Source organism: Muscardinus avellanarius, assembly GCF_963383645.1.
Source record: "Muscardinus avellanarius genome assembly, chromosome: 1".
NCBI classification, from domain to species: domain Eukaryota; kingdom Metazoa; phylum Chordata; class Mammalia; order Rodentia; family Gliridae; genus Muscardinus; species Muscardinus avellanarius.
In genome coordinates, this window is record NC_137786.1 from 175378366 (window position 1) to 175404839 (window position 26474).

At 38.5% G+C, this 26474-nt stretch overlaps 1 protein-coding gene across 3 annotated transcripts in view; it reads right to left on the minus strand.

Moving 5' to 3' along the window:
- Positions 1–26474, minus strand: part of UVRAG (UV radiation resistance associated) — a gene marked incomplete at both ends in the record, with an annotated part of 330995 nt that overhangs the window by 280542 nt on the left and 23979 nt on the right. For all 3 annotated transcript variants that reach the window (XM_080712064.1, XM_080712063.1, XM_080712065.1), the window contains 2 exons: positions 3758–3792; positions 16317–16434. In XM_080712064.1, the coding sequence (XP_080568190.1) occupies positions 3758–3792; positions 16317–16434 (153 nt within the window). The remainder of the gene's footprint in view (positions 1–3757; positions 3793–16316; positions 16435–26474) is intronic.

Sequence of the window (26474 nt, forward strand, 5' to 3'; positions counted from 1 at the left end):
GTGAGTTGAAAGGCACTTTGAAGTCTTTTGGTCCAGAGATTTACTAGTGATTGGACCTCCCCAGAGGTAGAATCAGGGATCCAAAATACTATGATGTTTGTTTGTTTGTTTGTTTGTGTTTGTTTGTTTTTGTGGGACTAGGGATGGAACTCAGGGGCATTCTACCTCTGAGCTATACCCCCAGCCCTATTCTTTTTTATTCTTTTATTTTGAAAAAGGGTCTCACTGAGTTGCAAAGGGCCTCACTAAGTAGTAGCTGAGGATGTCCTTGAACCAGGATCCTCCTGTCTCAGCCTCCCAAATGCTGGGATTACAAGCCTATGCCACCACGCCCGGCTTTACTATCCTATGTATTTTTGTGACATTTAGAAGACAGCTTGAGGAAGATGAAATCATAGAGATTTGAAGCCAACGGTCTGGATTGGGGTTCTGGTCTTGCAATTGAATGAACCTAAAAAAGTCAGTGGTTCATCAATTTAAGATTTGGCCCATCTACTTGACAGGCTAAGGATCAAACTGGGGTAACACATGTAAAATAATTCTGTAGATATCTACATCATGGGCATCCACTTATTCATTTAACAAGCAGTCACTAAGTCACTATACTATTCTAGACTCCAGGGTTCCAAGTGGCACCAAGGCTGGCAGGGTCCCCGCCCTCATGGAACTCAAGTTAATAAACAAGTAAGTGAGCCAGAGTGATGAATTCTCTAAGAAAATAAGGCAGGATGATATGAAAAAGAATGACTAGAGGAAAGCTTGGGGTGGTCACAGTAGGCCTGGCTGAAGTGACAGAGCCGAGACCTTAAAGACCTCTTCAGCCAAGTAAAGAGCTGAGGCATGGGCATCTAGGCACAAGGAAGGAAACGGTGCGGCGTGTTTGAAGCACTGAAAGGAGGGATGCCTGGAACACAACGAGCGAAGAGTGGTAAGTGATGGGGCTGAAAACGTAGACAGAGACCTGGTTGTGAGAACAAAACAGAAAAACAAAGAAACCCCAGGGGGCTGTTTTCCAAACAGCTTCAGGGCAGCTGCGCAGCAGCCAGGAGCTGGTTTAAGACAGATTCATCATACTTCATCTCTTTCTCTCCTCTCTTTCTTCAAGAAGGAAGTTGATCCTAGTGATTGCAGCCCATGCATTAAATAAGAAACAATAATTAATAAGTAATTTCATATTTTTCTAAAGGGAACTTAAAAAACTGCTGCTACATATTATGTACAAAACTGGTATGCCACATGAAGAGAGAATCAAGTTTGGTTTTGGTACTTTTTTTTCCTCTTTGTACTCAGTTGTATAGAACTTCCAAATTCAAAATGAAAAGACAGCTGTTCTGTATCAAATCATCTAAGGAATAAATGTTATTTTAAAAAGAGCAAAAAAAAGTGGACAAAGGCCAAGTCCAAGATGACTTTAGACCACTTAAAGGATATTTTGTTAATAAAAAGTACTTCTTTTTCAATACTAGCTAATAAATGAAGCCATTTATGTAAATATGCAGTGTATATATTATCAAAAGTAAAACAATTCCAATTTTTATCATCATTAATTTTTTAAAAATTTATTGGTACACTGTAATCATACATCTTGATGAAGCACAGGATGGTAGAGGCATATATACACACATCACTCATTTAGCCCTTCCCCAATTCCCACCCCATTCTCCCCCCTCCCTCCTTCTTGTGCTTGGTTCAGTGGTTGACTTTGATGTATTTGTGAATATACATTAGGGTGCTTCTCTCTTCCCCTCTCCATCTCCCTCAGTTAGGTCATCTCTATATTCATCTAAAGTTTCCTGTTCTTTGTCTAGTTCCCTCCTATGTCCCATTTTCTCCCTAGCTTCCACATAATTAGGAAGAACATCTTTTTACTTTTGTGACTGACTAATCTCAGCCTAATCTTCTCCAGTTCCATACATTTCCCTGTATATGACATAATTTTGTTCTTCTTTATAGCCGAGTAAAATTCCATTGTGTACATATCCCATAGTTTTGTAATCCATTCATCTGTTGATGGACAGCTTAGCTGGTTCCATGGTTTGACAATTGTGAATTGTGCAGCTATGAACAGAGAAATGCATGCATTCGTTTGGAAGTTTGGTTTCTATTCTTTTGGGTAGATACCCAGAAGTGGTATTCCTGGATCATATGATAGGTTCATTCAAATTCTTCTGAGGATCTTCCATACTGTTTTCCAAAGTGACTGCACTAATTTGCAATCCCACCAACAATGTATTAGAGTTCCCACCTCTCCACATCCTTGCAGCATTTGTTGTTGTTTGTGTTTTTAATGAATATCATTCCAATTGGAGTTAGGTGAAATTTCAGGGTAGTTTTTATTTGCATCTTTCTGATTGCTAATGATGTTGAACATTTTTCATACATGTATTGGCCACTTGTATTTCTTCTTTTGTGAAGTGTCTCTTTAGTTCACTTGCCCATTTTTTAATTGGATTATTTGTTTTCTTAGCAGTGAGTTTCTTGAGTTCTCTGTATATTCTCAATATTAGTCCTCTATCAGAGGAGTAGCTGACAAAATGGTCTCCCATTCTTTTTTTTTTTTTTTTTTTTTTTTTTTGGCGGTACTGGAGTTCCTGGAAGCCCTTCTATCTCCAGGCTACACTCCCAGACCTATTTTATATTTTTTATTTGGAAACAGGGTCTCTTAAGCCAGCGAGGCTGGCTTCGAACCAGCGCGATCCTCCTATCTCCGCATCCCAAATGCGGGGATTACAAGAGTGCGCCACCACGCCCAGCAAAATGGTCTCCCATTCTTTTTTTTTTTTTTTTTTTTTTGGCGGTACTGGAGTTCCTGGAAGCCCTTCTATCTTCTATCTCCAGGCTACACTCCCAGACCTATTTTATATTTTTTATTTGGAAACAGGGTCTCTTAAGCCAGCGAGGCTGGCTTCGAACCAGCGAACCAGCGCGATCCTCCTATCTCCACATCCCAAACGCGGGGATTACAAGAGTGCGCCACCACGCCCAGCAAAATGGTCTCCCATTCTGTTGGCTCTCTGTTGAGGTTCTTGATAGTTTTCTTTACTATTCAGATTCTCTTTAATGAATCCTAGGTATTAATCCTCCTTTTAATTTCTTGAAGACATTTCCAATTTTCTAACTGAGCAATGCCATACCAATAAACAATATACCCTACACAAAGACCCTAGACAAATAGTCTTAAAAACCACACTAAACAAAGATATCACTTATTAAGATGTTTGGCAACTCAAGTAATAAAAAGCCTTCTTTATACGTAAGTGAAAGTGAAAGGAATAGAATTTGAGTTTTTAACAAATTTAATTTAGAGTTTTAATAGAAAAAATATTAGTGCATTTAATAAATACTTATTAAGTACCTACTATGTGCCAGACGTGTTCTAAGCACAAGAGCAAGGAATGAACAAACAAACAGAAGTTGTGTGTGGTGGCACACAATTGTAATCCCTGTATTTGTGAGGCTGAAACAGGAAGATCACAGGTTTGCAGCCAGTCTCAAAACCTTATGGGGCCCTCCAAAACTTAGTGAGACTCTGTTTCAAAGTAAAGAATAAAAAAATCAGGCTGGGGTTGGAGTTCAGAGGCAGAATGCCCCTGAGTTCAATCTCCAGTACTACTAAATAAATAAATAAATAAATAACTGAACAGCAGATTTTCCAAAATATCATAAGAACTGAACCTCAACTTTCTTTGCATCTCTGTATTTTCTGAAATAGGGGTTATAGGCTTCATCATATGTACCTGTCAAAAAGCAAACTTACCAAGGAATTCTTAATCACTTCACTTCTATAAAATTCTGGAAAAGAAGAAAAAGAACAATAAGTAATATGAAAGAAAATAGGCAAATTAACTAACCCTTAATCCTATAAATTTTTAAACATTAGTTGCAGTAAAGCATTAAAACATTTTCAAGAAATATATTCTATTGTCTTTATAAAAATGTAAAGAAATAGAAATAAAGACTAAATAAGAGTTTTAAAGGATAAAAACATAAGCAGAGAAGGTTTAAACCTTTTCAGATTTAATTTAGTGATCATTACCTAATTGGTTCCTTTCACTGTAGATTCTAATATGAGCCCTTAAAAATTTAAACTTTCACACCAGGCGTGGTGGTGCACACTTGTAATCCCAGCATTTGGGAGGCTGAGACAGGAGGATCATGGTTCTTGGTTCAGCTACTTAGTGAGGCCATTTGTAATCCAGTGAGATCCTGTTTCAAAATAAAGAATAAAAAATGGGGCTGGGGGTGTAGCTCAGAGGCAGAATGCCCCTGGGTTCCATCCCAGTACTGCAAAAAAAAAAAAAAAAAAAAAAAAATTCAAACTTTCTTCCTTCCTCCCCCATGTCCAATCTACAACTGATTTCATCTGCTCTACTTTGTTTAAACACCTCTCTAATGATGAACCATTATAGTGCAGAGGAACTCCAGATAATGAAGAAGAAGCCTCAGTGGAGCCAGGGAGGTGGTCTAAGGGATGGGGAGGGGGAAAAGTGAGGATCAATGGGGGATTTACTACCATCAGCATTTTGCACAGAAGTGAAAATATCAATGTCAACTCAGTGCCCTGTATGGGGAAGGAGGAAAGGGGAGGGAGCTGGGGAAAAGCCCTCCAAGTGATGTGTACATGTGTGTCGCTGTCAACATGATTTTCAATATGATGTGAAACTATAATGCACCAATAAAAGTGTGTGTGTGTGTGTGTGTGTGTGTGTGTATTTTTTTTTTTTTTTTACGGTACTGGAGATGGAACCCAGGGGCATTCGACTTCTAAGCTACACCTCAGCCCTCTTTTTTTATTCTTTATTTTGAAACAGGGTCTCACTGAATTGGAGGGCCTCGCTAAGTAGCTGAGCCTGTCCTCAAACCAGGATCCTCTGGTCTCAGCCTCTCGGATGCTGGGATTACAAGTGTGCGCCACCATGCCTGGCTCCTATTTTTTATTCTTTAATTTGAAATCGGGTCTCACTGAGTTACAGAGGACCTAAGTGGCTGAGGCTGTCCGAGAACCTCGATCCTCCGGTCTCAGCCTCCCGAATGCTGGGATTACAAGCGTGTGCCACCACGCCCGGTTCATTATTTATAATATATATCATACTCTTTTCTAGGAAAAACGTCAAAATGAAATTGGATTTAAAGCATTTTTATTACAAGGTACTTTTGCTTTTTCTTTAATACATTTTCATAATCATTTTGTATTTATTTTTCATTATATTTAATTTAACTCATTATAAGTATGTATCACTTTTAAAATCAAGGAAAAAGTGGGCTAGGTACAACACAGCTCAGTGGTGGAGTGCCTGCCTAGCATGCACAATATCCTAAGTTCAATATCCAGTACCTCAAGAAATAAAATCAGTGAAAACCAACAAAAATAATTTTGGTTTTTATTTTTGCAGTACTGGGGACTGAACCCAGGGCATTCTACCTCCAAGCTACACCCCCAGCCCTATTTTTTATTCTTTATTTTGAAACAGGGTCTCACTAAGTTGCGGCAGGCCTCTTTAATAGCTGAGGCTGGCTGAAAACCTGTGATCCTCCTGTCTCAGCCTCCTAAGTACTAGGATTACACAAGGGTGTGCCACCATGCTTGGCTCACAGATACTCTTTCAAGAAAAAGAATTATTTAGTTAAATCTGCAAAGTGTCTATATTAAGTAGCTCTTATAATATAAAGCACCATCTCTAAGAAAACAATTTCATATTATTTCTTCCAAAACTGCCTGGCTTAATGTATGAACCAAAGTAAACAATGTGCTTTTTCTTTTTTTCTTTTTTTTTTTTTTTTGTGGTACTGGGTTTCCCGGAAGCCCTTCTACCTCCGGGATACACTCCCAGGCCTATTTTTACATTTTATTTGGAAACAGGGTCTCCTAAGACAGCGCGCCTGCGCGATCCTCCTGTCTCTGCCTCCCAAGCATGGGGATTACAAGCGTGCGCCACCACGCCCGGCAACAATGTGATTTTTCCAGCCAACCCTCAGAACAAGCCCACTAATGTAAATGAAGAGAGGTTAATAAAGGTGCCATATAATTTGAAAATCATCGAGTATGAAGCAGTTTCTAGCAAGGTAACTTGGGCCTATACAACCTATTATTCTGTTACATCCAAAATATTGTCAATAAAAGGAGCAACATGCGCAATAAAATGAATAGTGAATTTACGAGTAAAAACATAGCCAGCAACCGTCATGGATAAGCTTCATGAGCCCACACAGCTCAGTTTAACCCTTTAGACTAAGTTTCTTCACCTTTCAAATGAGAATGATTTGAAAACATTGAATGGCTGGAAAAGAACAATGCTGTCATGAGGCTCAAATTAAACACTGAATTAAGAACACCTTATAAACTATCATCTTCATTAATAAAATTTGTATTTATTCAATGTTAGCAAAATCATTTGACAAGTAGATTGTCAAAACATCATCCAAGACCCATTTCAACATGAGAGGAACCATTAGAAAATGCTTTTCAGGGCCGGGCGTGGTGGCGCACACTTGTAATCCCTGAGCTTGGGAGGCTGAGGCAGGAGGATCGCACGGGTTCAGAGCCAGCCTCAGCTACTTAGTGAGGCTCTCAGCAACTTAGTGAGACCCTGTTTCCAAATAAAATACAAAATAGGTCTGGGAGTATAGCCCAGAGATAGAAAAGCCCCTTGGTTCCATCCCTAGTACAAGAAAGAAAGAAAGAGAGAGAGAGGGAGGGAGGAAGGAAATGCTTTTCAGTCAGGTATGGTGGCACACATTGTAATTCCAGTACTTGGGAGGCTGAGGCAGAGGATCACAGGTTCACAGCCAGCCTCAGTTACTTAAGTGAGGCCTCCTACAACGTAGTGAGACAGTTTCAAAATAAAGAATAAAAATAAGAGTTAGGGCCAGGCGTGGTGGCACACTCTTGTAAGCCCTGCGCTTGGGAGGCTGAGACAGGAGGATCGCACAGGTTCGAAGCCAGCCTCAGCTATTTAGTGAGGCTCTCAGCAACTTAATGAGGCCCTGTTTCCAAATAAAATATAAAAAAGGTCTGGGAGTATAGCCCAGAGGTAGAGAAGCCCCTGTATTCCACCCTAGTACCACAAAAAAAAAAAAAAAATATATATATATATATATATATATATATATATATATATAATCTCAGAGCTAGGGGTGTAGCTAGTAGGTAGAACGCCCCTGAGTTCAATCCTCAATTCCAGAAAGAAAAAAAAAAAAGCTTTTCTACGTTTACATGCTAAGAATTAAAGAAATAAAGCAAGAGATTAGAGTCCAGGTCTAATGGCAAGTTTCAGCTGTTACACTGCATTCCACTCACTTAACGAATGTTTTATTAGTGCCTCTAATGCACTCATAATAGAAGAAATACAAACTAGTAAATTACATTTAAACTTTAATAGTTTACAGTTGCAAAACTATTTTGCACCTATCAATTGGCAAAAATTCAAGTTTGCACAATCCATTCGTGAGACTGAGAAAAAGGCACTCATATATAAAACAACACCCATGGAGGACAATTTTGCAATATCTAACAAAACAAAGTACACATTCTTTTTGTGCCAGTAATTCTACTTCTTGGAATTTACCCTGAAGATATCCTGACACACAAAATAATGTATTTGTGAAGTTACTTGATGCAATATTATGTGTACAGCAAAAGGACTAAAATAGCCTAAATGCAACCAACAGGAGCTAACTAAATAAATTATTCAATGTAAAACTTTGTAGGAAAAACATTAAGGGGCCTCCCAAACAACCAATATGGAAAAGCTTTTTAAGTCATATTAAGGGAAGAACACAAGATACAGAACCTCATGTAAGCATAGTATTTTTGTGTGAAAAAGAGGGAGAAGGAGTAAAAATGTTCCTGTTTTCACTTGTATTTGCCTAAACAATCTCCAGAAAATAGCAGTAGCAGGGCTGGGGCACAGCTCAGTGGCAGAGCACTTGCACAGCAAGCCCAAGGCCCAGGCTCCGGCCCTAGCACCTCGAAAAAGAAAAGACACCAGTAGCCACAGTAACCAAGATGAGATGAAAACTAGCGTGATGGAAGACAGGTGACGCGGAGGCTTTAATGTAAACTTTTAAATATATTTTTAACTATAGGCTGAATTATCTATTAAAAATTAAATTAAAAAGAAAAAATATTTGAGGTCCTCATATGTGGCAACCATTGTTCCAATATTAGGGACACGGCAGTCGGCAAGCTGACTTTTCAGTTGCTGCCCTCATGGAGCTTCCATTCTCATAGAAGGAGCCTGCATCAACCAGAATAACCATGCATCCATACGGCGAGCTGTCAGGAGATCATAGGCACTGTGGACAACAGTGACGCGTAGAAGACCGGGAGGAAGAGTCCCAGTCTGAAAGGGCCACTGCTCAGTGATCAAGGAACACTTCTCTGAGTACTATCTGGAATGCAGACCCGCAGGAAGGTGGAAAGGCTAGTCCTGTGGATAGCTGGAGGAAAGTGCTCAGGCCAAAGAAACGGCAAGATCAGTGTGGATGAAAGAGAGAGCACTAGAGGGGCGTCCAGAGATGAGCTCTGTGAAGCAACAGAGGGTCAGATCATGAGCATTCTAGGAAACCATAAGGAACCTGAGTTTTTACTCTGGATGAGGAAGCCAACGGGAGGGTTTTGAAAAGATGAATCATGTGTTCTGACTTTCATTTTAATAGACTCTCAGTTGAGAACAGAGAGGAAAACGCAAGCAGACAAAGCCATTTCCAGAGTACTTCAACAATTCAGGCAAGAGATGATAGTGGTTTGGTGAGAAAATAACTATTGCTGAAAAACAATTTCATTTCATTTTATTTTTTAACAACTTCATTTTATAAAAATTCCAAATTTAACAGAAAACCAAAGTTGGGCATGGTGGTGCACGTTTTGTAATCCCAGTGCTTGGGAGGCTGAGACAGAAGAATTACAGCTCTGAGGCCAGCCTTAGCAACTTAGCAAGACCTTCAGCAACTTAGTGGGACCATATATAAATGTGTGTGTGTGTGTGTGTGTGTGTGTGTGTGTGTGTGTGTGTGTCTGTGTTTGTGTCTGTGTGTCTGTTGGGTGTATCTCAGAGGTAAAATGTCCCTTAGTTCAATCTTTAGAACCAAAATAAAAAAAAGAAGAAGAAACCAAAATTAGAACCTAGCTCCCCTCCATTAACACAGGCTCTTTTTCTCTGGGGATATAACTGATATTTGATATGAACTACTCTAAATGTAGACAATCTCCTAAGAGCACTAAAAGAATATCAAAGTCAAAAATTTCACACACATCTATCTTCTTGGGATCTGTTGTGAATAGAGCTGAAAGGAAACAAAAAATTAGAAACCAGCATTCTGGATATTCTTTCAATAAAAAAAAAGTTTCTTGTAAAACTTAAGAAATGATACCATTAAACATGGAGTATATGAGAAAATCCAATTCGCCTTTTATCATGGTCATGTCAAGAGTCATCTAATAATCATGAAATGTTCATTCCTGTCACGACAGGTCCAAAAAGATAAGGGAACATTAACCACCACCCCTAAGGTAAAAGCTTCCTTATTCCTCCTATGGCAGTTCAACTTTACAAAACCCAACAAAACTCGTGAACACATTGTATTCAATCATGACATTTTGGAGCAGAAGAAGTCTCAGAAACCTTTGGTTCTCTCAATTCAATGACAAATTTGAGCTCACAAGAGAGATTAAATCCTCATCCAAGAGGTGTGTAAATAAATGGAAGACTCAGCACCACTATCAGACCCGCACGTCCCTGTGATGGTCACTGCCCACTCACTAATTGTGTCAATAATCCTTTCATTGAGGCCTCAAGAAATAGCCCAGGATAACTGCTAAGTTCAAGATGTGATCTGGTATGGTGGCTCATGCTTGTAATCCTAGTACTTAGGAGGCTGAGACAGGAGAGTCACAGGTTCACAGCCAGCCTCAGCTACTTAGTAAGACCCTCCACAACTTAGTGAGACCCTGTTTCCCAATAAAGAATACAAGATAGAGCTGGGAGTATATCTCGGAGGTAGAATGCCCCTGGGTTAAATCCCCAGTACCACAAAAATAAAAAAAAAGATATGATCAGCCGGGCGTGGTGGTCCACACTTGTAATCCCCGCGCTTGGGAGGCGGAGACAGGAGGATCGCGCAGGTTCAAAGCCAGCCACGCTGGCTTAAGAGACGCTGTTTCCAAATAAAAAAGTATAAAAAATAGGTCTGGGAGTGTAACCTGGAGGTAGAAGGGTTTCCAGGAACCCCAGTACCACCAAAGAAAAAAAGAAGAAGAAGAAAAAAAAAGACAAAACAAAACAAAGTCATTCTGTTTTCATTTTTTACATCATGAAACCAACCAGTGACACGACTACTCTCTTCTTAGGACCTATTATGATTAACAGTACAATTCTAATAGTGATTGCTATAGTTTTCCAAATTTCTGAAATGTACTGAGCACTGTTAATTACTACTTTCAGATTTAACACTAGAGCAGAAACAGTTTTAAGATAACAAAGGACTGATTAATTATATAAAAACCCATAAAAATTAAAAATACTCCAGTACTATCCCATTTTGCTAGTGACATGACCAATTAGTGAATGGTAGACTAAATGTATTAAGTACAAAATGCTTATACTTTTTTTTTTTTTTTTTTTTTTTTGTGTGTGTGTGTGTGTGTGTGTGTATGGTACTTGGGATGGAACCCAGAGGCCTTCTACCTCTGGGCTACATTCCCAGACCTATTTAATATTTTATTTGGAAACAGGGTCTCAGTTGCTGAGAGCCTCACTAAGTAGCTGAAGCTGGCTTTGAACCTGTGCGATCCTCCTCTCTCAGCCTCCCAAGTACTGGGATTACAAGCGTGCACCACCACACCCGGCTATAAATTGCTTATACTTTAAACCACATAGTAATCAAATTCTTAACATTTTCCTTCTGCACACACAGGAAAATTACATTTCCCAGTTCCCTTATCATCTAAATTGATTTATAGCCAATGGAATGCGATAAAACTGATGTGAACCATTCTACTTAAAAATCTCCCACAAATAAGCCCTCTATCTCTTGCCATGCCAGAGGCCATGTATGGAGGAGAGACGTACCCCAAAATAGAAGGAAGCAGTGATTGAAACCCCAATCACTACTGAGAGGAGAGGTGCCAGCAAATTACTGATGAAGAACACCTGTACTAGAAGTAGCATAAAAGTTTATGTTAAGCCTGGAGGCTTTTGGTATTTTTTAATTAATTGGTATTAACCATTCAAATTAATAATATTGCTAAAAGCATGCAATAATTCCAGTGAAAAATAAGAATTAAATAAAATTATGTGAAAATGGTAAAATTTAGAGTACTATTGTAATACTACTTACTATCTACAGAATATAATTCTTGAGTATTTTTTTTTTAAACAGGATCTTACTAAGTTGCTGAGGGCATCACTAAAATTGCCCAGACTGCCCCTGAACCTGCAATCCTCTCCTCCCAGGTACTGGGATTATAGGCATTAACCATCATCCCTGGCTCTTGAGTGAATTTTTATACTGATAATAAAAATTTTACAAGATAAGAGCTGTTAACCAAGCACTGTTTTAGGACCAGGAATATAGCACAGTGGTAGAGCACCTTTGCCTAAAATGCATGAGGTCCTGGTTTGACCCTAGCACTATCAAAAAAACGAAAAGAAAAAAGAAAATCAACAATCTCTGCTTTAATAATGGTGTTTTAGTAATATTTAAAACTAAAATGATGCCGGGCGTGGTGGCGCATGCTTGTAATCCCCATGCTTGGGAGGCAGAGACAGGAGGATCGCTCAGGTTCGAAGCCAGTCACGCGCGCTGGCTTAAGAGACCCTGTTTCGACTTCCGGGAAGATGGCGACCGAGAAAAGCGGGGCTTAAGAGTCCCACTAACAACCAATCCCCATTACCACAAAAAGAGCGCCTTTCATAGCCAGAAAACACCATCACCAGAAAAACAAAAAAAACCACCAGGCTCCAGAGAGAAAGCGGACTGAGAACAGAGCTCAGGGCCACAGAGGAGACACACGCGCCCGAGGACGCGGCAGCAGCGCCATACTGCCGGCGGCAGCGGCGAACTCAACGGACAGCTACAGCAAGCCAGGTGAGCCGCTGCGGAACAGCCAGGCGGGATATTTCGGCGCAGACAGCATTTAAAGCTCCCAGTGGCTGAGCTCAGCACACGCTGCAGGGATTCAGAGTGGAAATCAAAACCAGAGAAGAAAAAATACACCAGCCTCATGGCCGAGGGCGTGGCAGAGGCGCCATATTGCCACCGGTGGCGGCAGCAGCAGCAGTGAATTCACCGAGTCCAGTACAGCTACATCTGCGTACTCAAGAACAGCGAGTCAAATTGCGGGCCACAGAGGAGAAATCGCAGTATTGGGCCTCCTGGGACTTGACCCAGTGAGGGAGTGGTGGTGGCAGAGATATCACACCATAGGAGAACGTGCAACCTGGCACCCCCCCATAGTTTAAAGCAGCCTCTATCGACTCCCTGGGTCGGAGACTCTGTGATACAACCCAGTAAAGGAGTAGTGGGGTCTGAGATAATACAGACTCGAGATCCAGAGCACCTTAAGTGAAGCCATAGTGACCCAAGGGAAGAACCCAGAGAAGGCACAAACCTCCGAAATCATGGGAAAGAGGAATAACACTGGAGTAATGAATGTGCACAACCCCACAACATCAGAACCTGATAAAACAGAAAATCAGAGATTTCTAGAAGATCAAATCAGGAAAATAACTGTAGAAATAATAGAGGTGCTTCAAAAAGAACTCAGAGAGAGCCAAAAAAAGATAAAGGATGCAATTAATGAAGTAAAGGCCTCAATTCAAAGCACAAACAACCGATTAGACCACATGGAGAACAGAATCTCGCTCTTAGAAGATGAGCAATCCAAAAATGAATGCATAGTTTCTAATCTAGAAAAAAATATCCAACAGCAGGAATCTGACATTGAAGAAATATGGGCCCATCTTAAGAGAGCTAACCTAAGAATAATTGGAATAGAGGAGGGAAAAGAAAGTGATACCAAAGGGATCAACAATCTCTTCAAGGAAGTAATAGCAGAAAATTTTCCAAATATAGAGCAAGAGGTTGATACACAGATCCAGGAAACTTATAGAACTCCCTTTAGACAGGATCGGAGAAGAGGATCCCCACGCCATATAATTGTCAAAATGACCAATGTGGAAGCCAAGAAGAGATTCTTAAAGGCAACAAAAACAAAGGGCCAACTGACATTCAGAGGCAAACCAATTAGAATCACTCCAGACTTCCCAAACCAAGTCATGAGAGCCAGAAGGGCTTAGAGTAACATATTCCAAACTCTGAAAGAAAACAACTTCCAGCCAAAAATTTCCTACCCAGCAAAACTTTCTATCAAATTAGATGGAGAAATAAGAAGCTTCCATGACAAACAGAAACTGAAGGAATTTATGTCTTCAAAACCAGCGCTAGAGAAAATACTCAAAGAGATTAACTACAAAGAAGAAATAGGTAACACTCACCAGAACCAGAGAAACAAGAGTTTCCATCCAACAGACAACTAAGATTGGTTATCTGTGGAGATTCATTATTTATGTTAGTCTTTTACCTATCTCTAAGTTGTATTGTTTGCCTTTATTGTTGTTAATTTTTAGGATTTCTAGTTGGAATATTAATATACCTTCAGATATAGCATTTGGAAATATTTTATCCCATTCTATTAGTAACTGTTAACTCTGTTTACATTGTCTTTGGATATACAATATTTTCTTTTATTTTTTAGGGAGTTTGTATATTCTTCTGTTGCCTGTGCCATTGAAATCATATCCAAGAAATCACTGCCAATTTCAATGTTGTGAGGTTTTATGACCCAGATTTTCTCCTAAAAGTTTATAGTCTTAAGATTTATATTTAGGTCTTTTATCTATTTTGAGTTAATACTTGTATATGGGATTAGGTAAAGGTCCAATTTTATTCTTTTCCATGTAATTATTATTTTTCAACAATATTTAGTTAAAAGATTATTATTTCCACCACCAAATGTTCGTGGAAACCTTGTCAAAAATAACTTGACAATATAGGGAAGAATTTAGCTCTAGGCTTGTATTTAACTCCAATGGTCTATATATCTGCCTTTAGAACAGTACTACACTGTTTCAATTATTGTAGCTTTAGATGGTTTGAAATCAGAAAATATATATCTTCTAGCTTTGTTCTTTTTCAAGATCGTTTTGGGTATCTAGAATTCATATTCCATATTAGGATAGATTTTTTTCTGAAAAATAAATATATAAATATATGATAGTTTCACCTAAAAAAACAGAAAAAAATATGCTCTAGTAAGAAAGAAAGCAAAAAGAAATATTGAAATGTTATCTTTAAGTCATCAAAAGCTTGGTATCAGACAAATGAAACTGTTATGTGAGATTAACATTTTTAATTTTGGATAAATTGCTATAATACTAGATGTCAACCACTAAGCCAAGCATGGGAAGGAGGGATGGGGAGAGAATGAGGTGGGGATCGGGTGGGGGCTGACTGGGCGATGTGTGCATGTATGTCTACAAAAGTTTGTATCCCACTATGATGTATGAATACAGTGCACCAATAAAATAAAATTAAAAATAAAAAAAAAAAAAAAAAAAAAAAAAAAAAAGAGACCCTGTTTCCAAATAAAAATGTAAAAATAGGTCTGGGAGTGTAGCCCGGAGGTAGAAGGGCTTCCAGGAACCCCAGTATCACAAAAAAAAAAATAAAAATAAAAATAAAAAGATAAAATCTCTAATTTTTCATCTTTGTCACAGGACAAAAGTCAAATAAATCCTCAGCATCTCTTATTAAAAGAATGCCACCTTCTGTTAGCATAAACAGATCTTTAATCTCATCTTACCAAGCATTATCACATTATCTGTTGATTCTCATAAAAATTTGTGTGGCCTACTTCATAAAATATTACTGTAGCCACTTTCCAAACAAGAAAAAGTAAGATTCCAATAATACATGATCTTGAGCCAGGTTAGGTGATATATGCTTATATAGTCCCAGCTACTCAGGAACCTGAGGCTGAGGTGGGAGGATAAACTGGGCCCAAGACTTCAAGATCAGCCCAGTCAACACAGAGAAACTCCATCACACGCACAAAAAATTATCTTCATCCAAAGTCCTGAAGCTAATGAGTAGCCAAGCTAGAACTGCTGCAAATGTATTTTTCAGTCCTAATCTGCTTCCATTCTTTTACCATGCTCTCATATACCATCCTGTCTAAGTCGAAGTCAACTGATTTTTGCCTTTCACTCAATATGTGTTCCAAAGATGACTGAGATTTTGAATTACATATTTGATCAACTCTTAGAACTGTCACTTATGGAATAAGTGGTATAATACATGAAACTGAATTAGAAGAAATCATGTCATTCTTCTGAAAGTGACTCCATTACTCAAGGAATTACAGGTATGAGAAGATACAAACAGGTCCCTATATTACTGTAATATCCAAGAAAAAGGTTATATCTTAAAGAAAAGTAAAATTAGCACTAGATACTGGACTCACACGATCTATTTTATGTTTAACATATCAATAGATGAATGAATTACAAAATTATGGCATATACACAGAATGGAATTCTACTCAGCAATAAAGAACAAAACAATGTCATTTGCGTAAAAATGGATGGATCTGAAGAACATTATGTTCAGTAAGATCAGTCGGTCACAGAAGTGAAGGGTCATGCTTTCTCTCATATGTGGAAGCCAGGGAATAACAGAGATACAAGAGGACGTTAGATAATAAAGGAGAACACCCAGTGGAGCAACGAAAGGGGTCTAGGGAGGGAGCATAATGAAAGAAACACTTTCATTAACGTTAGGTACACATGTGAAGTTATCAGTGCCAATCTCAATGATCTGTATGGGGAAGCAGAGGGAGACAAGGGGAGTCAGGGAGAAGCTCGCCAAATGTTGAGTGCATGTACGTCCCCAAAACTCAGAACCACATTAGGATGTGAGATACCCCAGGTACCCAAAAAGGATATAAAAAGAGAACAATAGACTAGAAATTTATTTTTGAAATATATACTTCCCATTTCTAAGTCAATATTTTCTATTTTAAATGCTAGCTACTGGAATATTAACAGCCATACATAAAGGAAGCACAGACTTATCCATGTCTCCGTTATCTGAAAGAACTATCCATTAGCCACATCTCTTTAATATGCATAACTGCTCAAAAAATATTTTAGACAGTATAACAGTTGAACTTTCCAGTAATCAATAATACTAGAAAGCACTGAGAACAAAAAAACAAAACAAGAGGTGACCATCTGTGAGTCCACAGATTCTCTTACCTTTACAAATCTTCTCAGTATTACATAAGTGAAGTGTGAAGTAGGTATCAAGGAGCTGGTGGCCATTTCTATTGACAATGTTGCGGGCAGCAATGTTCCGAAGATGTCGAAGGCGCCGCTAAAAAAATGACAACAAAAAGAGCATTCAGCTTTTTTTCTTGCCTCTATATGCTATTCTGGAAACTGAAATTCAAAGGCAAATATAGTAGGTCATTCTAATGACTTACTTGTTGAGCTAGCAACCATAACTCAATCTTTTACGGATGCCTCAGCATCCCCTGTCAAATAGGAATTATAAACCAAGTATGGTAGCATATGCCTGTAATCCCAATACTTCAGCAACCTAGTGAGACTGTTTCCAAATAAAAATTTTAAAAATAAGGCTGTGTGTGTAGCTCCAAGGTAGAATGCCCCTAGGTTCAATCCCCAGCACCACACACACACAAAAAAAAAAAAGAAAAAGGAATTATACCTGCCCTATCTTATTCACAGTAAAGTGATAAGAGATGATATATTTTTGAAAAGCATAAATTTTACACAAGTGTTATACTCCTACAAGAGTGTCAACATTCCCTAGAACATTAAATCATAGCTTGCTTTTTTCTGCAGAAGGATTCTGGTAAACATGCAAAGTCCATCTCATACCAACAACAAAAAATCAGCAGTATTACAAACATATGCCCTGTTACTAGTACAGTCTATGTGCCAGGTCATGTATAACCAGAAGAGGCTAAAGCCAAAATTAAAAGTAGTAACTCACTGGTCACTTCATCCAGCCAAAAACCCAACTGTTGTGAGCTTAAATTAAATTCTCACTTCACCAGTAGCCTACCAGCCTCCTTCCTAACAGTTTCTCCAACCCAATGGCTGAGCTTTGGGGAATCCTAAGTGTTGGAAACACAAAGGTTCCACAAGCAGCCGTAGATATACACAAAATGCAAGATAAGCTTAAAGAATGGCCAAATCATTTAATATCAAAAGGAGAAAGCATTAGCAATGCTATAAAATCTGAGCACATCAGATTCATCCCCCAGAACTAGTTCCCTGGGTCTTCTCTTCAGAGACTTAAAAATAGAAACTAAGTGCTCAGTTTTAAAATACGCTTTAAGCTCTCCCTTCAGGCTGAGAGCCAGTCCACTCTCCTGAGGTAAGTCCATCATCAATACATGTGCGGTCAGCCAGAAGGGCCCCGCTCCTTTTTCCATGCACATGCTGACCTGATCCTTTCTCCCAAACTAGAGATTCAGATGCTTTGAAAGAGAAGGTTATTGCCTAACAAATCTGCTTAATACTCTAAGTATTAAAAACTCCACGTTAATAAAAAACAAAGGTTTCCTAAGGTTTACTTTAAAAGACTGATTTTTCCACAATCTACCCACAATTTCCATTTCACATCCTGGATTACAAAAACTATTTTCTCCTCCATTCTTTTCATTAGCCCTTCCAGTCAAGTTGAAAGAAACCACTAATCATCTATACACAATAATCACATTTAATTTGCTGTATGATTGATAACTGGGTCTTCTATTCAAAGACCTGAAAATATTATCCAAATCTTCTAGAATAGAGCCGGACATGGTGGCACACGCTTGTAATCCTAGCATTTGGAAGGCTGAGACAGAAGGATCGTGGTTTGTGGCCAGCCTCAGCTACTTAGTGAGGCTCTCTGCAACTCAGTGAGACCTTATTTCCAAATACAGAATAAAAAATAGGGCAGGGGTGAGGTAGAATGCCCCTGGGTTCCATCCCCTATGCTGAAAAAAAAAAAATCTTTTAGAATAAAGTACAAACTCCCCATCATTTCTTTCAAAGCCTCTGCAGTCTGACCTCTAAGGATTCATCAGAGACCATGCACATCCTTAATCTAGATTACCTTCCCTATCCCTTCACTTTAAGGAGATCCTATTCATACTTCAATGTTTGGAGAGAAGATTCCTCCTTCTTCATTCTCCAACTCAAATTATACTCTTTTATAAGAATAAGAACTTTGATGATAAGTTGCCCAGGTTGGCCTCTAACGTGTTATCCTCCTGCATGAGCCTCCAGAGTAGCTGCGAGTAGAGTCACTGCTACTGCACCCGACCAAATTTATACTTTAAAGATGTGTGATGGCCGGGCATGGTGGCGCACGCTTGTAATCACAGGCTTGTAATCCCCGTGTTGGGAGGCGGAGACAGAAAAATCGCGCAGGTTTGAAGCCAGCCGCGCACGCTGGCTTAGGAGACCCTGTTTCCAAATTAAAAAAAAAAAAAGTATAAAAAATAGGTCTGGGAGTGTAGCCCGGAGGTAGAAGGGCTTCCAAGAAGCCCAGTACCACCAAAAAATAAAAATAAATAAATAAAGATGTGTGAAAAGTTAAGGCGTTTAAGCCATACTGCCCTTTTGCCACCGCTAACATTTCACGCAGGTGAGTTGTGCTCTTCTTCCATCCTGCTATCCCCTGCAAAGCTGAATAGGTTTTAATTTCTATTGAGAATGCCTTATAGTGTTTCAAAGACTTTAATCCCAATTTAAAAAATCAAAATCTTTTGCTTAGCTTTGAGGATGGACATTATTAGAACACAACTCAGCTGCCTACAGCTTCTTCTATAGTATGATGTACAAAGAGCATTTTATAAGTATGAGAGTAGATCATTGAGAAAGCTTGAGGAGATTGCTGGTAAAGAAAAGTGCACAGAATGTTATCTTAAAGAGTCAATTCCTAGCTGGACATGGTGTGGCAAGCCTGTAATCCCAGTACTTGGGAGGCTGAGACGGGAGGATCGCCGGATGGAAGCCAGCCTCAACAATGTAATTATAATTAGACCATATTTCAAAATAAGGAGGGTACCAAGCATAGTCTGAATGTATGCCATTTCCAATATGTTCCACATAAAAATAAAAAATAAACTTAAAAAAACAAAATAAAATATAAAATAGGGCTGGGGATGTAGCCCAGAGGTAAAATGCCCCTGGGTTCAACCTCCAGGACCCCCACACAGAGTAATTCCAAAGTATGTGTAGATTTTAATTACTCAGAATATTTTTTACTTTCTTGAGTCTCTCGAGATGCTGAAAACCATTCAAAGCAAAAGACAGTTTTGGGTTTAACTATCTTGTGAAAAGGTGGCCCATGTAGAGAAGTTCTCACACAGGGTGCTCATGTTAGAAGCTGCTGCCAGCCTATGAAGTCCCACTCCACCTTCTCCTCCAAAGCACTCAAGTCGGTGAGTCCTGACGATTTATACTAGTTCAGAACACTAGAGACCCGCCCCCAGTTCCAGTGCATGGGTTAGTGCTTTTTTAAATTGGTGCACATCGTAATGAAGTTCAGAATCACAGAGACATACGCATGTACCTAGCACTTGGCGAGCTTCCCCTACTCTGTGTTCCCCTCTGTGTTCTCCCACCACCTGCTGAGTGGGGCCAGAGTCCGTTAAGGAAGGGTTCCAGACCACAGAGGACCGTTCCACACTAGGCTTTTGGATACTTTCAGGGGTTTGTTTGCAATACTAGAGATTATGCCAGACAAGTGCTCCACAGCTCAGCTACATCCCCAGCCCAAGTTTTCAATTTTAATGAAGTCCAACTATGTTAATGTTTTTTCATTCATGGATGAATGTTTTGGGTGTTGTATCTTAAGCGTCACTGCCAAACCTTAGGTTACCTAGATTTTCTCCTTTGTTATCCTCTCGGAATTTTATAGACGTACATTTTACCTTGAGTTCTTTAATCTATCTTTATGAAAGATATGAGACCTGTGTCTAGATTCTTTTTTTTCTTTTTGCATATGGATGTCCAATTCCAACACCATTTTTTTAAAGACTTCCTTCATTGAAATACCTTTGAGTCATTATTTTTTTAAAAAACCTGCTGACTATATTTGTGTGGGTCTATTTCTAGCCTCTCTATTCTGTTCCATTGATCTGTTTTTGTTTTTTTCTTTTCTTCCTCTTTTGACAGTACCACAATGTCTTAAATATTGTAGCTTAATAGTAGTGTCAGTTCTCCAATTTTATTTTTGCTTGCTATCTTTCTGGGGAAGAGAGAGAGAGAGGGAGAGAGGGAGAGGGAGAGGGAGAAGGAGAGGGAGAGGGAGAGGGAGGGAGGGATAGAGATAGAGATAGAGAGAGAGAAAGAGAGAGGGAGGGAGGGAGAGAAAGAATGAATATGAATGAATATGTGTGTTTACTGGGAATTGAATGCAGGGGTATTCTACCTTTGAGCTACATCCCCCCAGCCCTATTTTATTTTTTGAAACTGGGCCTCACTAGGTTGATGAGTTTCATTACTTGTTGAGGCTGTCCTCAAAACCTGCAATCCTCCAATCTAAGCCTCCCAACCATGTACCACCACCACATCCGGCTTAACCCATCTATATACTTGGAACACATGTACTGAGCTCTTCTTTGATAGTTTCTATCCAAATTTTGCCATTTTCCTCATATTGATTTTGTATACATTTTAGATAAATACTTAAGAATTTCATTTTGGGGAGTGCTCAAATTATTTTTTAAATTTAAGTATTATTTGGGTCTTGATCCAAGTATGCACATTTATATAAACTATTAAGTGTTTAAATACAAAATTATTTTAACTAGAAATAAAAAAAGAAATGAATGGATCTTAGTACTTATCAGTGTTGGTTAGAATTAAATGAACTACTTGTGCCCCTGAAGTTGCTATTCTTTAGGCCCACTAATGTATCTTCCCCACCTACTATTTATTTTCCTTACATTTTTCTTCTCATCCTGCTTTGCTTTTTCTCATACTAACTAGCTTATCTATTCCACCTTTTCCTTCCTTGATCTTAATTCATTTATTTACTTTCTAATTCTTCTCAACATTTACCCACTTTAAGCAAATCAATTTTGAAACCATTCACATGGACCAATAAACCGATTAATATTTTTGTCCTAATTATAACTCTGTTAATTGTAACTACATGAAAGGATCTTATTTCAGTTATCTTTTATTACAGGTTAGTATTTTTTTTAAATAAGAATCAGAGCCAAATGTGGTGCACACACTTGTAATCTTGACACTAGGGAGGATTGAGGGTTTTCAGCCAGCCTAAGCAATGTAGTGAGGCCCTCCGCAACTTAGCGAGTCCCTGTTTCAAAATAAAAATAATAAGACAGGTGTGTAACTCATAGTAAAATGCCCCTGGGTTCCATCTGCAATACCACAGAAATAATAAAATAAAAGGTAGCTTTATGACAAAATTGCAGTGGATATTATCAAAGAAACCAAGACAGAGAGCACAAGAGGGCTCGTGTGCACCTTTACTGCCTCTCACCAAGGTTACCGAGTGACTTACAGCATCTCCCCTGACCACTCTAGCTTCTGAGAGCATCTTGTATTTTAATTAATCATGGTATAACGAGAATACTTACCCTTACATCACTGAAATAAGGAAAATGCAGTCATTCAACCCAAAGTCAGTATATTAAGCAGAGCTTGTTTATTTGTATAGTTTTTATTTTTTATAAGCCTTCTTGTAAAATGTTTGATGTGGTCAGTTCTATCCTAGATCCCTGAAATCAGTGGCATCTTACAGGTGGTTGTGCTACTGTCCTACGGTACACAAGTTCTCTTTAGAAATGACTACACATCCATTACACACTTGGTCTCCATCCAAGCCTGCGTACTGCTCCAAAGGCAGTCAATCCCATTATGATTGCATTATCATAAAATTATGCTCTTGAGTTGAAGAATGGGTCATTCTCAGGACATAATAGAACAGAATAAAACTATATAGCATATAGTCTTATATAGAACAGAATTAACAGTCTTATTAACAGTCTTATATAGAATAGAATAGGTCTATATAGCATATCCTGAACTATATACCCACAGATATAATATAGGTATAATCCATTTGTTTTCAGCTCTTTCTTTCTTTCTCTTAAGATATCCTCTCTCATTTATTATTTACTGTGTGTTCTTTGTTTATATTTGGTTACTCAGAAATGTTAAGATAAAGAAATGAATAATGATAGTAAGTAATTCACAGGGTTATTATGAGGATTAAATGATCACATGTATGAACTGTTTGGCACATGGTATATGATAAACATCTAATAGAGCTGGGCACGGTGGCACATGATTGTAATCTCAATATTTGGGAGGCTGAGACAGGAGGATCGCAGGTTCAAAGCTAGCCTTGGCAACTAGGCTTGACTCTCAGCAACCTAGTGAGACTCTATTTCCAAATAAGAAATTAAATCAGGCTGCGGCTATAGTTTGGAGGTAGACTGTCTCTGGGGTCAATCCCCAGCATCAAAAACAAACTTTAATAAATGCTGGCAGCATAGTAATGGTAATAATCTCTATCATCCAGTCTTTCCCTGCTAATTTTCCTGATTAATAGGGAAGATAATTATAAACAGCTAACTATAATACAAAGCTGAATTACATAAATACTTTAATAAAGACAGAAACAAAGTTCTTATTCTTATAAAAGAGAAAATAATTTAAGTTGGAGAATGAAGGAGGAATCTTCTCTCCTCAACTCTGAAGCATAAAAGAATAAAATCTCCTTAAGGAGAAAGGATAGGGATGGTATCTCAAAATAAAAAATAAAACAAGGGCTGCGTATAAATCTGTAATAGAGTGACCAAGTTCAAAAGCCAGTATCATAAAAAATAAAACAAAATATAAATTCTAACAGAAAACTTAAGTGGCATATACAATAAACTTAAAACATTTGCTTTAAAGAAATGAGTCACTCATAAGTATGAATGTAAACCAGTGCTTCTAAAGAACCTTAAATAGTTGCTTTTCTTATCAACTACTAATTTTCATAGAAAGCTGCTTTACAATTTAACAGGAGTCTACAAGAAACTTTTGGTTTGCTTTTTATATGTTTGTTTTTTAAGGTCTGCCTAATAATCTACTTTGACTTAAAAAGTAATTAAAAGAGCTGGGCATGGTGGCCCATGCTTGTTAACCCAGTACTTGGGAGGCTGAGACAGGATTGCAGGTTCATGGCTAGCCTCAGCTTCTTAGCGAGACTCTCTGCAACTTGATAAGCCCTGTTTCAAAATAAAGAACAAAAATCAGGGCTGGGGGTGTAGCTCAGAGGTAGAATATCCCTGGGTTCAATCCCTAGTACCACAAAAATAAAAATTAATAAAAATAAAACCTTCAGATTTTCCTTTGTAGAACCACCATCTCCCGCTATCAGTCCAGCTTTGGGAATATTCATGTGATTCAGAATACACCAATCAACACATCCTATTTATCTGATCATAACACACAATCTAATGACAGCCAATAAAAGGCTCAGAAATTGCATTAAACTGTCAAGAGTTCTTCCTCCAATCCCCCTAGATATGTGAGATTCAGGTCATGCTGACACAACTTAAGACTCTGGCTCAAATCATACCTAAAAGGAGAATTATAATGACAAACACCAGCCCATCCTGCAGAACTGTCAAAGATGACAACTATGGAGAGGACTTTAACCATTTACTAAGGATTTATCCCATAGCTGATTAGTAGAAGAGGAACAATCTAATTTAGTGGCAAGGTACAAGGATATGTTTTGTTTTAGTTTGGTTTGGTTCAGTTTTAAGACAGGGCCTTGCTATGATACCCAAGCGGTCTGGAATTCCTGGCCTCAAGGGAACCATCCGTCTGAGCCTTTCCAGTGCTAGGACTACAAGTATGTGCCACTAAACCCAGCCCAAAGAAATGTCTTTAAAATCCTCATAGTGTAGCTGGGCATGGTAGCACATGCTTGTAATCCCAGCATTCAGGAGGCTGAGACAGGAGGATCGCAGGTTCATGGACAGCCTCAGCTACTCAGTGAGGTCCTCTGCAACTTAGTGAGACTCTGTTCCAAAATAAAGAATAAAAAAATAGGGCAGGGGGTGTGCAGCTCGGAGGTCGAATGCCCCTGGGTTCCATTTTCACAAACTTGCACAAAAAAGAAAAAATCCTCATATTGCCAGATGCGGTGGTACACGCCTGTAATACTAGTACTTGTGAGGCTGAGGCAAGAGAATTGGAGACAGTCTCAGCAATTTATCCAGGTCCTCTGCAACTTAGTGAAACCCTGTTTCAAAATTAAAATAAAATAAAATAAAATAAAACGGGGCTGAGAGTGTAGCTCTAAGGCAAAAATGCCTCTGGGTTCCTTCCCCAATGCCAAAAAAAAAAAAAAAAGGAAGAGGAGGAGAAAAGAAATAGATGGACCTATTTTCTTAAATATGAGAACCAACACACACACACACACACACACACACACACACACACACACACAGGTCATTGAACCCAGGGGTATTCTAAGCAGCATTCCCAGTTTTTTATTTTGAAACAAGGTTTCACTAAATTTTTGAGGCTGGCCTTGAGCCTAAATACAATATATATATATATATATATATATGTATGTGTATATATATCGATCTGGCTTCTACCTGATCCACTTAGAATATTCTTCCATGGAGTCTGGTGACTCCTATGATCAAGCCAAAAACTCACATGGAAAGCCCCAGCACACCCTAGAAGACGACACAGAAGTGACCAAGCCCTGAGGCTGGAAGCCTCCAGAATGACACGAAGGTAAGCAAAGGCCAGGTATCCCCAGCAGCCCACACCAAACTGCACATTCGTGAGCAAAAGATCAGTAACTCAAATTTAACTTGCTACACAGGAATATGAGATAACGAAAGAAACCTGATTAAGCAAACTATTTTAGTTTCTATCAGTGTTGACAATATAAGGAAAACACTGTTGGGGGAAATATAAACTGGTTCAACTTGAAGCAAGGGCAACTCAGCAACAATTACCAAATTTTATAATGCAAATAATACTTGACCAAGCAATCCACATGCCACAACAATGTGCACAAATTGTTTATAATACTACTGCTATAAAAGCAAAAAATAATTACTCTTCACTGGTGGTATATTCATGTAACAGAAAACCATATAACTTTTTAAAAGGCATTAAAAGTGCTGGTGTGAAACATAAAAGAACAAGCCATTTTAAATATTCTCATAAAAGAATATTACTGTATACCCTGAATAGTGTAGATCAGGGGTTGTCAAACTGGAAAAAGGTCAGACAGTAAATAGCTTTTCAGGGTATATCTAGTCTGTCTGCATTTTCTTTTTTATTTGTTTACAAACCTTTAGCAATATAAAAAAACGTTCTTAGTTCATTAGTTGTTACAAAAACCAGCCACTGTTTGCCCATACTTTACTGACCCCTGATATAGGTAATGATGGAAATTGTAAGTTTAGTATTTGCTTTGGAAATGTAGTCAAACTTATCTGGACACCTTTTCTTAGCCATATTCTGAGTTCTTGATTTTATTTTGTGTGTGTGTGCGTGCATGCATTCTATCTTCCATCTGTACTATCAACTCTTTTTTTTTCTTTCTTTTTTCTTTTTAAGCAAGGTCTTGCTTGCTGAGAGTCTCACAAGTTGATGAGGTTAGTCTTGAACCTGTGATCTTCCTATCTCGGCCTCCCAAGTACTGGGATTTCAGGTGCATCCCACCAGGCCTGGCTACTGAATTCATTTCCAAGGATTTTCAGTGCAGGCATTTACTCTCAACCTGGGACTGGGCTCAATAGCAAATAAGAATCAAGACTTGGATTCTTTCAGAAAAATTCAGATTACTGTTACTTTGTTATGACTTGGGGGAGAGCAACAAAAACACACCTAGGAGAAATTAATTATTTCCATAGAAGGTTAAGATAATGAATTACTATGCCAAGAATTTAAGCTTAATAAATTCAAGACAGTCTTTTTGAGAAACAGAAAAGCCCCTTCTATATTAGCGCACACTCAATCACCTTTTTTCTTTATCCTTTGATCCCACCTGAAAGACTTACTGTGAAGGTTTTGAAAGAACATACGAATGCTTTAAAAACTAATGCCTAGTGCTATTGGCTATAAGTAAATTATGCCAACAGTCAATGTCACAGATTTAAACAATCCACACCTCTAATCTCTAACGAAATAATTTATAGTTCTTGCTCCTAATTGAGAGCTTTCTCTGGCACAAATTACACAACCTTGGAACAAAAGCCTGTATTTTAACTTTAAGTCTGTCCTCCCTCAAATTCAAATCAACCCAAGAGTTTAAGGCAGCCATTTACTAAGCACTAAGTTATAAAGCAGGCTTCTCCATAAGAAAAGACAAAATAGACCACTGAACTTCCT